This window comes from Vigna angularis, chromosome 3 (assembly GCF_016808095.1).
Source record: "Vigna angularis cultivar LongXiaoDou No.4 chromosome 3, ASM1680809v1, whole genome shotgun sequence".
Taxonomy (NCBI): domain Eukaryota; kingdom Viridiplantae; phylum Streptophyta; class Magnoliopsida; order Fabales; family Fabaceae; genus Vigna; species Vigna angularis.
In genome coordinates, this window is record NC_068972.1 from 15568125 (window position 1) to 15582694 (window position 14570).

At 32.0% G+C, this 14570-nt stretch overlaps 2 protein-coding genes and 1 long non-coding RNA gene across 9 annotated transcripts; 1 reads left to right on the top strand and 2 right to left on the bottom strand.

Moving 5' to 3' along the window:
- Nucleotides 1-1174: 1174 nt before the first annotated feature.
- LOC108325392 (F-box protein PP2-B15) lies at nt 1175-2630 on the bottom strand. The gene is made up of 3 exons (XM_017558461.2): nt 2116-2630; nt 1896-2014; nt 1175-1780 (listed from the first exon to the last, which is right to left on the bottom strand). Exons 1-3 carry the CDS (start codon nt 2368-2370, stop codon nt 1342-1344), a joined length of 813 nt encoding a protein of 270 aa, XP_017413950.1. The 5' UTR covers nt 2371-2630; the 3' UTR covers nt 1175-1341.
- A 2285-nt stretch (nt 2631-4915) lies between these two features.
- On the top strand, nt 4916-8281 carry LOC108324191 (uncharacterized). Of its 6 annotated transcripts, none has more exons than XR_001831760.2 (8): nt 4916-5212; nt 5419-5485; nt 5565-5604; nt 5775-5907; nt 6003-6074; nt 7215-7288; nt 7905-7987; nt 8077-8281. XR_001831760.2 is itself a non-coding variant. In XM_017557050.2 (8 exons), exons 1-8 carry the CDS (start codon nt 4961-4963, stop codon nt 8141-8143), a joined length of 774 nt encoding a protein of 257 aa, XP_017412539.1. In that variant the 5' UTR covers nt 4916-4960; the 3' UTR covers nt 8144-8281. The 6 variants fall into 6 exon arrangements, 3 of the variants coding, with proteins under 3 accessions (XP_017412539.1, XP_017412540.1, XP_052730876.1); XR_001831761.2 differs by having other exon boundaries at nt 7926-7987; XR_008247833.1 differs by having other exon boundaries at nt 7208-7288; nt 8077-8115.
- Nucleotides 8282-9533: 1252 nt separating this feature from the next.
- Nucleotides 9534-13706, bottom strand: LOC108325615 (uncharacterized). Of its 2 annotated transcripts, XR_008247510.1 has the most exons (8): nt 13357-13706; nt 12881-13144; nt 12700-12772; nt 12231-12311; nt 12073-12132; nt 11476-11542; nt 10697-11362; nt 9537-10354 (listed from the first exon to the last, which is right to left on the bottom strand). It is a non-coding gene; the product is annotated as an uncharacterized LOC108325615 (long non-coding RNA). The 2 variants fall into 2 exon arrangements; XR_001831849.2 differs by having other exon boundaries at nt 9534-11362.
- Between the last annotated feature and the right edge of the window lie 864 nt (nt 13707-14570).

The following is a 14570-nucleotide window of genomic DNA, read 5'->3' on the forward strand; positions in this document are numbered from 1 at the left end:
ATGAAGCTCGACCAGTGTGCATGGGGCATCTCGACAACATAGTGAACAACTCATCAAGGGTGGTCACGGAACTTATTAACACCTTCAACCCATTGTTTTTTGTTCAGACAATGATATTTTAACAACTTTTTGACAACAGACTACATGTCATTATTTTATTAGTCCGTATATTTGAAACAGACCAATCACAAACTACCACATATGTTGTATTAAAAAAGTTGTCAAAAAAAATTGTTAAAAAGATATTTTTCTTTTTGTTCAATGCATATTGTGAACAAATTTGCGTTCATTAGTAGATAAATTGATATAGTACATAGAATATATGGATTTGCAGAACCAAAGCTAGCAATTCATGATATGGATTTGCATTATGCTAAAATCCATTATGTCTGCTAAAATCATTCTAAACTACAAAAAATTGTAATCACAATACTTGTGTACGAAATATGGGTATGTGTTGCGGATTATAGCTTGAATCTGATGATCAAAGTCCAAGATTAAAAATAAGTTTAATTTTTTATTATACTTTTTACAATTACTTATAAAAAAGTTTGTTTAAACAAGTTCTATAATCATGTTTAATTACTTTACACACTTCACATCGTGTTTGCTTTTGGATATTAACTGTTTATCAAGAAAGGAACACATGATTTTTGGAGTGTGCAATAAAAGAAAGCTGAAGTTATTTATTGTTTTGAAATAATTCAACTTCCAACTTTTAAGACATCAATTAATGATAAACTTTAAATTGGCGTAACAAACCATTTAATTTGCAATTTAAAAAAGTTTGAATAGAAACTTAAATTTGAAAATTTTGATTTAGTAATTGTTATTTAAAATTAGTAAATATATTAATTATAGTTAAATTATTAACCAAATTTTATTATTTATTAATTTTTCTAAAACAAAAATAGTTTACGTTAGTCTAAATTTTATAATATATATATATATATATATATATATATATATATATATATATATATATATATATATATATATATAGTTTTGAAGCGCAGTACGGGCATTGAAAACCTAGCTGAAATATAATAATTGGTCATAAAAGCACACAATATAATAATTGGTCATAAAAGGACACCGGTATTCAAAAAACACACGGTTTAAGGTTTTCCTAGTTTTGGGAGAAACTTTTTCTTCGAAAATGTAAAACAAGGAGTTGAAGAAGGGAACGCTGATATTTATTGAAGATTAAAAAAATATACATGGGAATTAGAAAATAAAAGAAAATAAAAGAAAAGAGAGAAATTAAGTTGTTACATTGGATGTGTTTAGTTTTGGTTACTGTAAAAAACAGTGAAAAGAATGAAACATTTGATTGGAGAATTAAGAATGATGATGTTTGGGTCTAACTTCGATGCCTTCGACGACAAGTCCTCCCTTCAACTGGTAACCTACCTCCATCAAACTCATCGTAACGTGTTCGTCATTTTCACCACTGAAGAACTCACCCACCTTGATTTCCATCCACCCATCTTCTCTTTTTGCTGCAACTCCCATAACTTCCTCTTCTTCCATCTTCAACACCCTCCCCTTCTTACCCTTTTTCTCATCTTTCTCGCACAGATAAACCTTCCCACTCTGCACTTTCTCCCCCACTGCAACACTCACCTCACACGCCACCCGATCAAGCCCGTACTCGCGGTGCGAAATTTTCATTATCAGATAAACCGCATACCACGTGTTCGCTGTTAGAATCCGCGTCCATATTTCCCCCCGAATTTCTAACCAGCTTACCATTCTCAGCTCTGCCACTTCTTTGAATCTGCATAATCATTAATCGTCCATTCTAATTAACATTCATCGTACCACACTTCATCTCCAAATTCCTCAATATCGTACAAATTTGAAAGGGTTGAATTAATTAATAAATTAATTACCTTGATTCTGGGACCGTTCTCCAGCACCAGTACAAGGGGTCACTGCTCCACGTTATCGACAATTGTCTAGCGGATAGGATGTACGATTTTTTACCTGAAGACTTCTCTAATTTGAAGCTCTGCATGTTGTAGACAGAGGAACATGAAAATATGAGTTAGTAATTTGTAGAAATGAAAAGAAGAATGAAAGGAATTGATTTTATTAGATAAACATATGTACCATGTTGCCGCCATCTAGGAGAAGTGGATGACAGAGAGAACAGAAGAGGTGTTTGTAAGAAGAGGAATCAAGGGTGTGGGGATGAAGAGCCCTTGATAGAATGCGACGATAATCAGAGGGACAGAAGCTTTGCCATAGGAGGTCAGAGTCAGCGGCTGAACGGAGGGTTGAAGACACCATTGAGAATCTACATGCGTCATGTGGAGATGTGTACGACAAGATCTTTGAAACACAATCATCCGGCAACGAATCCATGATGAATTTAGGAGAAAGGAAAAAATATTGAATGTATATAAAAGCGAAAGAGTGTGTCTTGTTTTTTATCTGACAGCCGCCAGCGTTCTGATTCTCGTGAACATGGGACGCTGAGCTTTCCCTGTTCTAAACTCAAAGCAGTTTCACAGGTGTAACTTTGACCTTTCGTAAATGTGTAGCTGTCGACTTTCGGAGACATACTAGGCTTTCCAAATCGTGGTACTTATACTCATCCACCTTATCACATAACTTTCCCCACACCACCACAAATAATTTCTTAGGTTGTTTTTTAATATCAACATCTATTAGGGACTAAAATTAATTAATGTAATACGAGCACGATCCAAACGAGAGCACCGTACTAACAAACTTTTTATATTCATTGTTTATTGTTTTGGTGGGTGAAGAAACTCTGAATCTTGAAATATTTATGACCTGATCCTTGGCGCGCTACTTTTTATCTTTTATATTTGCGGTGTGCAAAACTCAGACGGTATTATCTTTTGTTAACAGCCGGACAAATACGAAGGATGAGAATGACCCTCAACTAATCCGACCACTAGCTAGTGTCTTCTTGGATCATTGCACAAAAAGAAACATTAGTGGATTTTTCGTCATTATTTTAATTTCCCACATGACACAACTTTCGGATTTTTGTTCAATCAAATTAAATAATCTTATATCACTTTAAGAGTCGAACATAAAATAGATAAAAAACCTGTTTTTAAACGTTTTGTAAAACTAAAATCGTAACGAATTTTTAATCTCTTAAAGCCTCCATTAATGATTAGCGGTAAGTAAATTTTAATGTACAATAACTTCAGTAAAAGTAGCTTTGTTGACATCTTTCTACCCAGTTGGCACATTTCACGCAAAAGTGAAATCAAACGAGACCTTTTATTTATATACACACACATATATAAGAAAGAAAAAGATTTAATAATACTCTGTTAAGCAAAAAAATTATATCCGTCAAAGAAAACTTTTTATTCTATTTTTATTTTTATATAAGAGATAAAACTGCACTGGTTTCGTTAAGATATTGAGTAATATGACTCATTAATTAAGACTAAGACATTGAGATTTTGTCCATAGATCAATTACGGGCCGATTAAAAGAATGATATAACAACATTGGAAAATAACTCTTTTAAGGTTTATATGATAGTCTACAAAAGTAAGCACAAGATATAATGTCTGTAAAATAATGTTTAAAACTATGAGTGCACAAAATTAATTGCATTGTATTTAATTGTTAAAAGTTATACTCAACCAACAAATAATTCAAATAAATTATTTGAACGGAATTAAAATTTAATTCAGACAAATTAAATTAAACAATTTCTTTTTTCTAATAAACTGAACTGATATTAACTATTATTTAAAAACTTGAAAAAAGAAAAATTAATTAAGTAGATAGAAAAAAAATGTTTTCTTATAAAGAACAAAGTTTAAAAGTTGAGATGAATTGAATCAAGTCAAATATTGAAACGAGGGTAAAATGATAAAACAGCGCCAAAAATCGATTGAATATTGCTGGTTGAAACTCGGTCGAGTCAGTCTTAGTTAAAAATTAGTCAAATTTAGTTGGAATGACCATAGGCTAAATTCGGTCGAGTCGGTCCTAACAAATAATTGGCTGAAGTTGGCCAAATTGGCCCTGGTCAAAAATCGGCCGAATTCAACCAGGATGGCGATGATTGAAACTTAGTTAAGTTGGTCCCAATTGAAATCAACCGAATTCGACTAAGTCTGTTCGAGTTGAAAATCAACATAATTTAGCCAAAATGACTATGAATGATCTAAAATTGATCGAATTTGGTTGAGTCAGTCCCAACCAAAATTCAACTGAACCGATCTTTATTGAAAATCGGTCAAATTCAATAAGTCAACTCCTTTGACCGAATCAAAGTTTGATCGAATCGATAATAACCAAACTATAATTTTAAAAAACTATCAAAGAAGTAAAAATATAAAACAAATTAATTTTAAGTTATTGAATAGTTAACTTAACTTTAATTTTAAAATTTCAATTTTCTAAAACTTGAACTATAAAATGATATAATTAATTTTTTATTATAAATAATTCCATTTTTTTAGTCAAAGTTAATTGATAATTTACTGTAATTTAGTTAATTTTGATTATTTTTAGTTAAAATAATAAAGTTTTAGAAAATTCCAAATAATGATGAGGACACTCACATTGGTAGCCCCTCTTTCGTTCCTTATTCAACACAAACCATGGTTAATTTATGATAGTTGACACTAATAAAATACTTAGCAAGGGGAATACTTCTCGACTCAAAATGCCACAAAGCAATCCACACATGATTTTACTTAAATGATATATTTTCTTAAAGTGGATTCCATATATTTTGTGTCTCCTACCATTCACTTCACATATTAATACTTTTATTTATATTCTTTTAACATATAATAATCTGGTTTTATTTCTACAATATATATATATATATATATATATATATATATATATATATATATATATATATATATATATATATATATATATAGATGAGATAGCATTTCTGGTCACAAAATTTGACACCTGATCTTAGCTTCCAACCACAACCATGTCAGCCTTCATGTCCATTTCCCACAACCTTAAACCCTCGATATTGGTGTCTCCTTCTCTTCACCACTCTTCCTCATTCCCAATACTATTGTCTTCCAAACAACCCTTCTCTCTCACTCATCCTTTAAACCTCACACGAAGACTCTTCCTTCCCTCGGTTTCCGGCATCTGGGACGCTCTCACCGGCGCCAGTAACAATGCCCGTGAAGCCGTTCTCGCAATTCGACGCGGAATGTCTCTTTTCCGTCAGGTTTCTTCTTCAATTCTACTTTTTCATCGTCACCTTTTTCTTTTCCATTTTGTACCACTTTGGGCATGTATCATTGCTGCTTATTTTTATGTTATGATGTGTTGCTGTTACTCATACAACATTTTATTCAGTAACACTTTTTGTGTCTATCTCTGTTCATTATGAATTGTTGTACATGTAACATTTGTAGTTAATTTATTGTTAAGGGTGATGTTTCGGGGTCTCTTGTGGAGTTCGACAAGGCAATTCAGTTGGATCCTCGTCAAAAGGCGTGTAGGTTTATACACTTCTGGAAAACGATTCATGAATTCACTTTGATATTTCGGTTATGAGACATTGTGATTGTTACCAGATCTTTGGCAAAGGGGCTTGTCACTTTACTACCTTAATCGGTACTTACTTACACTACACCTAATAACACTTTCTCTAGCTAAATTTAGGAAAGAATCGTTGTTGAACTTTTTATTGACAAAGTAAAATAGGTGTGGTGTGAGCAAGCACAACTACAATGTGCTGCTCTGAGTGCATCCAAATGAGACTGAATCGAACCCTTTTATTGTAGATTTGAAGAGGGAGCTGAGCAGTTTCGATTTGATGTTGCGCAAAATCCAAATGACACGGAAGAGTCCATATGGTGCTTTCTGTGTGAAGCTCAACTATATGGAGTGGATGAAGCAAGGAAGCGATTTCTTGAGGCAAGTAGCTGCTTCTATTTCTAGCCACTAGGAAGTGAACATGAAATGGAATGTTTACACATGCAGATAATTATCATCTTTCTAAATGAATTTAGGTTGGCATAGACCCGAGGCCAGTCATGCGAGAAGCATATAACATGTTCAAAGATGGTGGGGATCCTGAAAAGGTGTGCTGTAGTTACATTCTTAATTAGTGTGCAGTTATTTCTGTTATGTATATAACCATGCTTAATTCTCCCCTTTATAGCTTGAGCTAGTTTTAGGAGAGTTGTTGTTGGTCCGTGACCATTTCTAAAGCATGCAGTGTTTTTTTTTCATACACATTCACCTCTTAATTTGGTCCCCCAAATCGAGTCCTCTCATACTTAAACTAAGATTATGTTGGCAACTTGTTAATCTGGTCTAATTTTCACGAATTATGATATATTTTGTAGGACAGATTGTGTAACATTCCCTAACATTTTACTCAACTATACAATCCTGCTTCATTTATACAATAATATGGAACCGTATTTCCCTTCTGTTAGCATAGACCACCCCTGAATATATCGTTGTTATATGAAGAGAGGGAGATTGTTGTAATGTTGAAAAGATGAAGGATATCAAGTATAATTATGTTAAATCTCAGGGTTGTTAGTAATTTTCTCTCTATTTCTTATGTTTGCACAAATGCTTAACTTGAGCTTGTCCCCTTGAAGATGAATCAATATGCTGTCATGCCCTATGTGAAGCGGGCATTGCTTTGTTCCTAATCAGTTCTGCCTATTATTAACTATAATATAGAGTGTGTAATGAAAAATTCACTTATTTTTAGTGAGTAAATAAGAAGTAGGAAATTAGCATAGAGGACTTTCTGAGGCTGATATTTATCATCAAGGATCTGTTAACCAGATCAGCAGCACACTGACAATCAATTCAAAAACTAGGAAGATAACGCTATTCAAATTGAAATAGAAAGTCAAAATTTGAACTTTGTTAGAATTAGAAGTAGAGGACCAAAAGTTCAAAGCCTAATTTTGTTTCATTTTTTTTAATGTGAGTTTTGGATTCGATAATCTCTTTTGTCTAGTGATAAAATTTTGTGTGTCTGACAGTTAGATTAAGGTAATCTTACAATTTTTCCCGTTGGTTATTTGATCAGAATCAGAATTGTAAACTTAAAAACAGGTTTGCAGTAACTCTACTTTCAGTTCCCTGCAAAGGCACTAGAATATTTTTATTTGTCTTGTTATTGGCCATCCATTATTCCTTATGCCTCTGTAGATGCAATCTGATGAGGGCAATTGATTTACCTGTCTAGCTTGTAGCTGCATTCTCTGGTGGAAGAGATAGTGAGTATTTTTATGCTTCATTATATGCTGGGCTTTATTACGAATCTCAGGTATTCTTGCAACTTCCAATCCTAAACATATTAAGAAATTATTATTTGGTACAATGGTTTACATCATTATCCCAATGGAACTCTGTTTGGTTTACATAGCCTCTGTTAGGTGGAAAATTTATGGGGATGGTGATTTGACAGAATTGATTTTTTCTATATTTTTTTTTTACAAAAGGAAAAATCAGATATATGTTGTTAAAATGATAATTGTACCAACTTAGCAAGAATTCAACAAGATCTTCTCTGCACCAATGAATTTATTAATAAGAAGCTGGTTTTCTTGTCTGTTATTTGATTGTTTAAAAGATTTTAAGGTGCAAAATTCTTGGATTGAATCCCTGCAATTGCTTTATTCCTCTTTCTGGACACCTTGCATGGCGAAACATTTCCAACAATAAAAAGAACGCACCAACGAAGAAGCTCATATTAGATAGGATAACCATTCATTAGTTTACACACTTTGTTATTAGTTTTTGGAATTGGTGAGACAGTTACAAGTTTGAACAAAGTGGACCAAACTGGAATATTGTGTATTAACCTGCCATCTTGTTCTGTCAGAAGATTTGTACTTTTTATGGTTTTTATTTGGTTTTAAGTTGCTTTATGAATTTCGTAGTAATGATTTTTCCATGGGTAGAATGAAATAGATGCTGCCAAAGTTCATATAGTTGCTGCATGCCAGTCTTCTTATGGGCAAAGGTTTGGTTTTGAATAAGTACACATTTCTTAGCCAGTGAAAAGAGTGCAAATTCGGAACATGAAAGGTGCATATTCATTCTTTAATACAGGTCTGATGATTATATGGCAGCTCTTTCCAAGGTTCACTGTCAATGTCGGAATTGGGTGTTCAACTAAAACTTTTTGCAGTGTGACCATTGTTCACGATGAAACTGCTAAGTGTCTCTATGTTCCACAAACATATTGAGTTACTATGCTGCTGGAACGGTTAAAAGAATTTTTCATATTGCTTTATTCTATTACTTCTTCACTTGATGTTGTGGCCTATATGAATATTAGTAAAAATTTTAAACATGGAAATTATTTTAACAATGAGATAATCTTTAGTTGATTAATATACTATTTGATTTCTAAAAGGTCGATTTCTCACCAATTTGGTCTTCGAAATAACACTTTGGTCAGCTTATTACGGCCATAGTGAAATGTAGCCCCGGAAATTCGTTTCATCAAATTTTGAAACTTGGTCAATAGATATGTATAATCTGTTTGATTAAATTGATGTAATTAGACGCTCTACTTTTGTATGTTATCATTTTGGAATTTAATGACTAAAAAAAAGAGACATATAAGTTTCTTTTGATTTGACATATGGGATAATTTTTCTTACCATAACAACAACTATACTAGTCCATAATACGGATCGGCCACCGCGTTGACACCGTTTCCATATTCATAGTCCGTTTCCATATTCATACTCAGTTTCCATATCCATATTCATAGTCAATAGATATAGGATATAGTCAATAGATATAACATGTTTTATCTTATATTTATTCCAGTCAAATAACTGCTATACTTTCTGTACCTATGTATATATTTTTATTTTCTTATTATTTTAATATTAATTAATTATTTTTATAAAAAAATAAAAAATACATTAAAAATATAAAAATATCAAATATTCAATATAAAAAAAAATATTCTCATATATTTAGTGCCAAATATTTAAAAAGGCATTATATTAGTATAAATTTCAAATCAAAATACAAAATAATAATTAGATCAGAGTAAAAAAATTATATAAAATATTTCATAATTAACATAAATCAAATTTCATAACCAAAACATGTATAGATTTTGCTAACATCAATGAAAAATATTGATAAAATTAAAATTTATTTTAAAAAATTATAAAAAGAAAACAAATATTTAAGTTTAAAAGTATTTCAAATGTTTCTTCACTATTCTTTTTATAGACTGATAAATATTATATAGCGTAGAAAAAAAATTAAACTAATAATAATTTACATTTAGACATAAATCTTTTATTTTTTTTTTAATTTCAGTGTTAAATGGTGCAAACAAAATTAATGATAATAACATTAATTTATTATATAATAAATGATAATAAAGCCTATTTTAGTAAAACAAAAGTTTTTTAAATGAAACAAAAACTAAAAATAAAAAAGAATAAAAGAAGATAAATTTTTATATTACCTAATAAATAAGTTATTTGCATGATTAAACACTTAAAATTGAAAGTTAAATTTTTTTATACGAAAAAAGATAACAATAAATAAAAATATTAAAAATTTGTAAAAATAATCAACCTGATGGACTTTTCTAATTCCAACTTGACAACCAACCACTGGATCATCGAAGGCCCCAACATCAATCCCGTCAAAAACTTTGGTTCTCCATTCCATGTAATCCGTCCCACGAAGAAAGATGGAAATTGAAGTTGTGGGCATCCAAGAACTGATGCAAGAATATCTAAAGGTTCTCTATGGTTATTGATGACGCAAATGCAGCACAGCTAAAGAAGAAACGACCTTCAACTCTTTTGCTGTTACAGTGTTACTATTCTATCATTTATTATAAGTGTGAGGAAATGGTTCCTTTCCTCACAGTAGTGCATTGACACACAACTCACGGCTATTGTTATTGGACTCAGGTAGCACTACACGCTTCTCAATACAAAGTTTCTGAATCATTCTGCTTACTTTTATTATTGAAAGAAAGGGTTTTTATAACCCAAAATTACAATAGATTTGTTATAACTCCATTAAGGGAAAATTGAAAGAGTTAAAGAAAACCCTAATCTAACAAAGGGGTTATAACATCTACCCTAATGTTTGAGAGAGAACAAATTGTATAGGCATTTCCAATCAATCAATAGGACAAACTTCTAAATGATAAAACCCAACAAAATAACAAGCAAGATGGTACAAATATGATCCAAGAAACAGGACATTCTAACCTTGAGCTTTGAATAAACAACACGATAGGTTCCACAAAGTTAAAGGCTCCCAATAGGTCTAATATTTCTCTGGAATCAGAGCTCCGATAGATGCAAGCATAGCCCACCAAGCATGCAATATCTCAAAACTTATTGATAAAAGAGGAAAAATTATCATATATAAAGCTTCACACAATATAACATCATTAATAAACAATTCTGTTTTATATAATGTTTTTCTGTTAATTTTGAAAACAGGCACTTCAGATTATCGATAAACTATTTAAAAGAAACAGGAAATTATTGTCCAAAGAATACCATAATAATTAATACTTTTTATTTTCTATATAAGTAAATAAAAAATTCAAACTTTTTATCATATGAAAAATTACCATACATGACAAGCAGCAGCAACACATGCATAATGGCTTCCATTAAAATATTAAATATAACATACTTGAAGTATTTATGCAGCGCCACATGATCCTTACCTATCCCCGCAATGTCATAGCCATAATCCCCAAGCAAGTCTCAGTAAGATATGATGGGTATTCATATGATATAGGACCAAGCCAGCCGATCTTCTCCGTACCAACAGCTGGAAATTATTTCAATATAGTATTGAATGTTTAACGAAATTAGCTTAAAATTGGACACACAAGCGTCAGTCGGATAATAATCAAGCAGTGAAATGATAATTTGAAACTCTCTTTTCTCTTATGCATTCTCTATTACAACCCCTCTGATAACAGAGCAAGAGATTAATTAAATTGGTGCTCAAGGTATTCAAGAGATCCTTACCTCTCCTCATTCCCTAGTCTCTGATTACAAACCTTTCACAAAAGATAAGATCCCCTTTTTCTTTTTTATAGGCAACATGCCTTCTTCAAACTATCTACATAACTAACTCACTATCATAAGATATAGCTAAAAACGGTTAATGACTAACCTATTGTAACCAACTACTCCTTCCTTCTCCTAAATATTCACCTTGTCCTTGAGGTCCCAATTGGTTCAAGCCTGATGATCAAGTCAATCCCCACCTTGCAGCCCATAATAGCTTTACCCATCCTGGATCAAACACAAGCAAGTGCTTCCAATCTCTTCTCGTGCTCAATTTTTACTATGATATTATCCCGATAACAGAGCATCAAAGTCTAACAAGAATTGTAATGAACAGTTAAATAAGTATTTAGTCTGTTTTTTATAAAGTTGAATCAAGGAAAACCATGGATAAGTGAAACAAAGAGTGTGTAATTAGTGAATGTACCTGGAGAGAGTAAACTGAAGCAGATTTGGTTGGCAGGCTTTTTAATGATCTGTTAGCATTCCCACTTCTACTTATGTGAAAAATATGAGCATTAGAAAAGAAAATTCCTAAAGAGATGGTTCGTCAGATAAACGACTTACTTTTCTAAATAAAAATGATATGGCATCCCCACGTCAATTACATTTAATTTAAATCTTTAAATTTACAATTATCCCTAGAGTATATGTAGAGTTATTCAATGTCATGACATCCATTATAATTATAGACGTTGATCCTAGATAACCAAGAATATTATATATTAGGATGTTTTAATTTATTCCCATATCATATCTTTATCATTAAAAAATATCAAATCTCCTCTATTATTGTATTGACTACTTTTTCTCAATATAAATAAAGTACTCATACTGTTTGAGAAACACAGTTTCAGTATTTCTCTACTTTGTTTGTATCAATGAAAGTATCATGTGTAAAATAAAATTTCATTGACAAGTTAATCAGTTAATGTAGCAGACAAAATTATGGCATAAAAGAAAAGAAAATCAAGCATCCCTCAAAGGGAATTGACTCTGGTAATAATGGATATAATGTAGATACCTGTTGGGCGATGACAGGATGACCAGAGATATTTGTGAAAACAAATGTATTGTTTGTTCCCTGTACAAAATCTTTTGTCAAATCAATAAAACAACAAGTAGCACAATAGAAGTCAATCTATCAAATAACCAATAAAATAAAATGACTTTTGGTATGACCTGGTATTTTTTCTTGCTAGATGATCTGAGAGGTGCTTCAACAATGCTGCCAAATACTGCTCATGTTTTATCTCCAACAGTCTAGAATGGAATTTATGACAATAAGAACTAATCCTTGTTAGGAAAAAAGTAGCTCTCCTAAATTATTAAAGAACAGAATAATGCATATAACAATTTCAACTCGGTACAGACTATAAGAAGGCCACAATCCACCATATAGCAAGATAATTACTAGGATGTGGCAGTATAATTTGCAACATAAAATTGTTTAACCATTAATCTTGTAAATGTGGGACAACATTTGGACACCTTAAGCTACTGCATGCTATTGTTAGCTACAGCATATAAACTATTTACATAATATTCAAGCACCATTTAGCATTTGACCTTTACTAATTTTCTAATGTAGATTTGAGACAGATAAATGCATGCTTAAAAGTAACACAGCTGATGAATAACTAAGCTGTACCAGCAAACTCAATCCAGGCCAAATCATGTTTCTCCGGTAAAGAGTGGAAAGTGATATATCATGCCTCCAAGTGCTGCAAACAATGTATAGAAGTTACAACAATGACAGTACTCTAAATAATAACAATAATAACAGTAATACATTTATCTATAGCAAGATTAAGAACTTCAGAAAATAATACACGAATGGCTCTGCCAAGTGATTGCTTGCTTTTGGAAAACAAACTTTTCCTCCCAACATTTTCCTTCATCAACGAGTCTGGTAAAGGGTTGTGATTAGGTGCAGCACCTTTGCTATCATCACTCTGCGCGTGCGAGTTTGCATTATCTCATGGGTCAGAGGAAGACAGTAAAGAATAGAGAAACTCAGTGAAGGATGAAGTATCAGGCCAATAAGCTAAACCACGATTAACCTCTTCATCATTCTCTGATCCACCTACTTCTCCCTGACGAAATAAAATGCACACCTAAACTTTACTTTGAAGCAAACACGAAGAAACTTACTTTAAAAAAAAGTGAGAAAAAACAAATCAAAATGAGAGGACATCCTAAGGATAAGATTAAAACTTAATAAGGTAAATACAGAAATAATGCTGAGAGACGGGACATGAAGACAACAAATGAAGACAACAAGGGTGAAGAAAGAGAGAAAACTTACGGAAGGAGGCGTTGGTGTTGGAGTGGGTGGAGGGTGCTTGGAGGAGGGTTTGAAGCGTCGGAGTCCGAAATGGGATTGAGAAGGACAGAAACAAAGTGGGTTGCTTTGTTGCGTAAAGATTGCCGTTTTCCCACTTACGAAACTCGAATCCTGGTATTTTCAGAAACGTGGGATTTTCGTCGTGTGGGAAACGACGATGCAACGGTGCTGAGGATGTGAGGATGCAATGGCGACCACGGCATGGGGACAATAGTTCGTAGGAGTGTACGTGAAAACAAAGAAGGGAGAGGTGCTTCGGATAGGATATGAACTGAAAATTAAAATTAGGAATTTACACCTATGATACTTAAGGAACCAACAATCATATCATTGTAGAGTTTTATTACTATATATCTTTTAAATTGTGTCCTAATATATTTTGATCATAATATCAATTTTATCAGTCCACCCAACATGTGGATTTTACTACTTTTATTAGGAAAATGTTACACTATATTTATTATGAGAAGTTTGTTAAAATATATAAATTATAATATCTTTCAGTTTTATTACCAAAATATCATATATCAATGTATTATGACAGGTGGATTTCACTTCTCATAATAAACTGTCCATCCTAGATTAAACATGAGCAAGTGTTTCCAATTTCTTCTTGTACTTAATTTTTGCTATTATTAACTCCATAATAGAGCTTCAAAGTCTAACAAGAATCTAAGGCTCCGTTAAGAACTTAACTTGTAAATGGCAAGAGATGATCCTCAAAGTCCTTCACTACCTTTTGTCAATTTTAACATTTAACAAGTTACAACAAATTTCACAATTTCTGGTTTACAATCCGCCCAATTGGCAAAAACTATTTAACTCTTCTGAGTTAAACAAACCAAATGTTTTAAATCACTCCACTTTATCCAAAAACAATTATGTGTTTTTAAAACAAGTACAAGTATAGATGAAAACTCTCTTAAAAAGATATGATCAAAACAATATAGAAAATAGATTTTAAAAATCTTAATACTATGATTCATACTAAATATTTAGACCTTACAACTGAACTTGACCCAAATCGGACAATATCTTACCAGTATAGAGATCTATGTGTATGTGTGTGTGTTGAACCTAAATGATTATTGGAGTGTTAGGATAACTTACAAGACCGAGTCCTTACATCAATACATCACATTACTAAACTCCACCCTAGGAGCTACCCCATAACC

Excerpts from the sequence above, each read along its gene's own strand:
- LOC108325392 (XM_017558461.2), bottom strand. The coding sequence starts at position 2,370 with ATGGATTCGTTGCCGGATGATTGTGTTTCAAAGATCTTGTCGTACACA. Across the intron at positions 2,015-2,115 it reads TCCTAGATGGCGGCAACATG|AGCTTCAAATTAGAGAAGTC; the intron begins GTACATATGTTT and ends TACAACATGCAG. Across the intron at positions 1,781-1,895 it reads AGAACGGTCCCAGAATCAAG|ATTCAAAGAAGTGGCAGAGC; the intron begins GTAATTAATTTA and ends ATGATTATGCAG.
- LOC108324191 (XM_017557050.2), top strand. The coding sequence starts at position 4,961 with ATGTCAGCCTTCATGTCCATTTCCCACAACCTTAAACCCTCGATATTG. Across the intron at positions 5,605-5,774 it reads TCACTTTACTACCTTAATCG|ATTTGAAGAGGGAGCTGAGC; the intron begins GTACTTACTTAC and ends CTTTTATTGTAG. Across the intron at positions 7,289-7,925 it reads GGCTTTATTACGAATCTCAG|AATGAAATAGATGCTGCCAA; the intron begins GTATTCTTGCAA and ends TTCCATGGGTAG.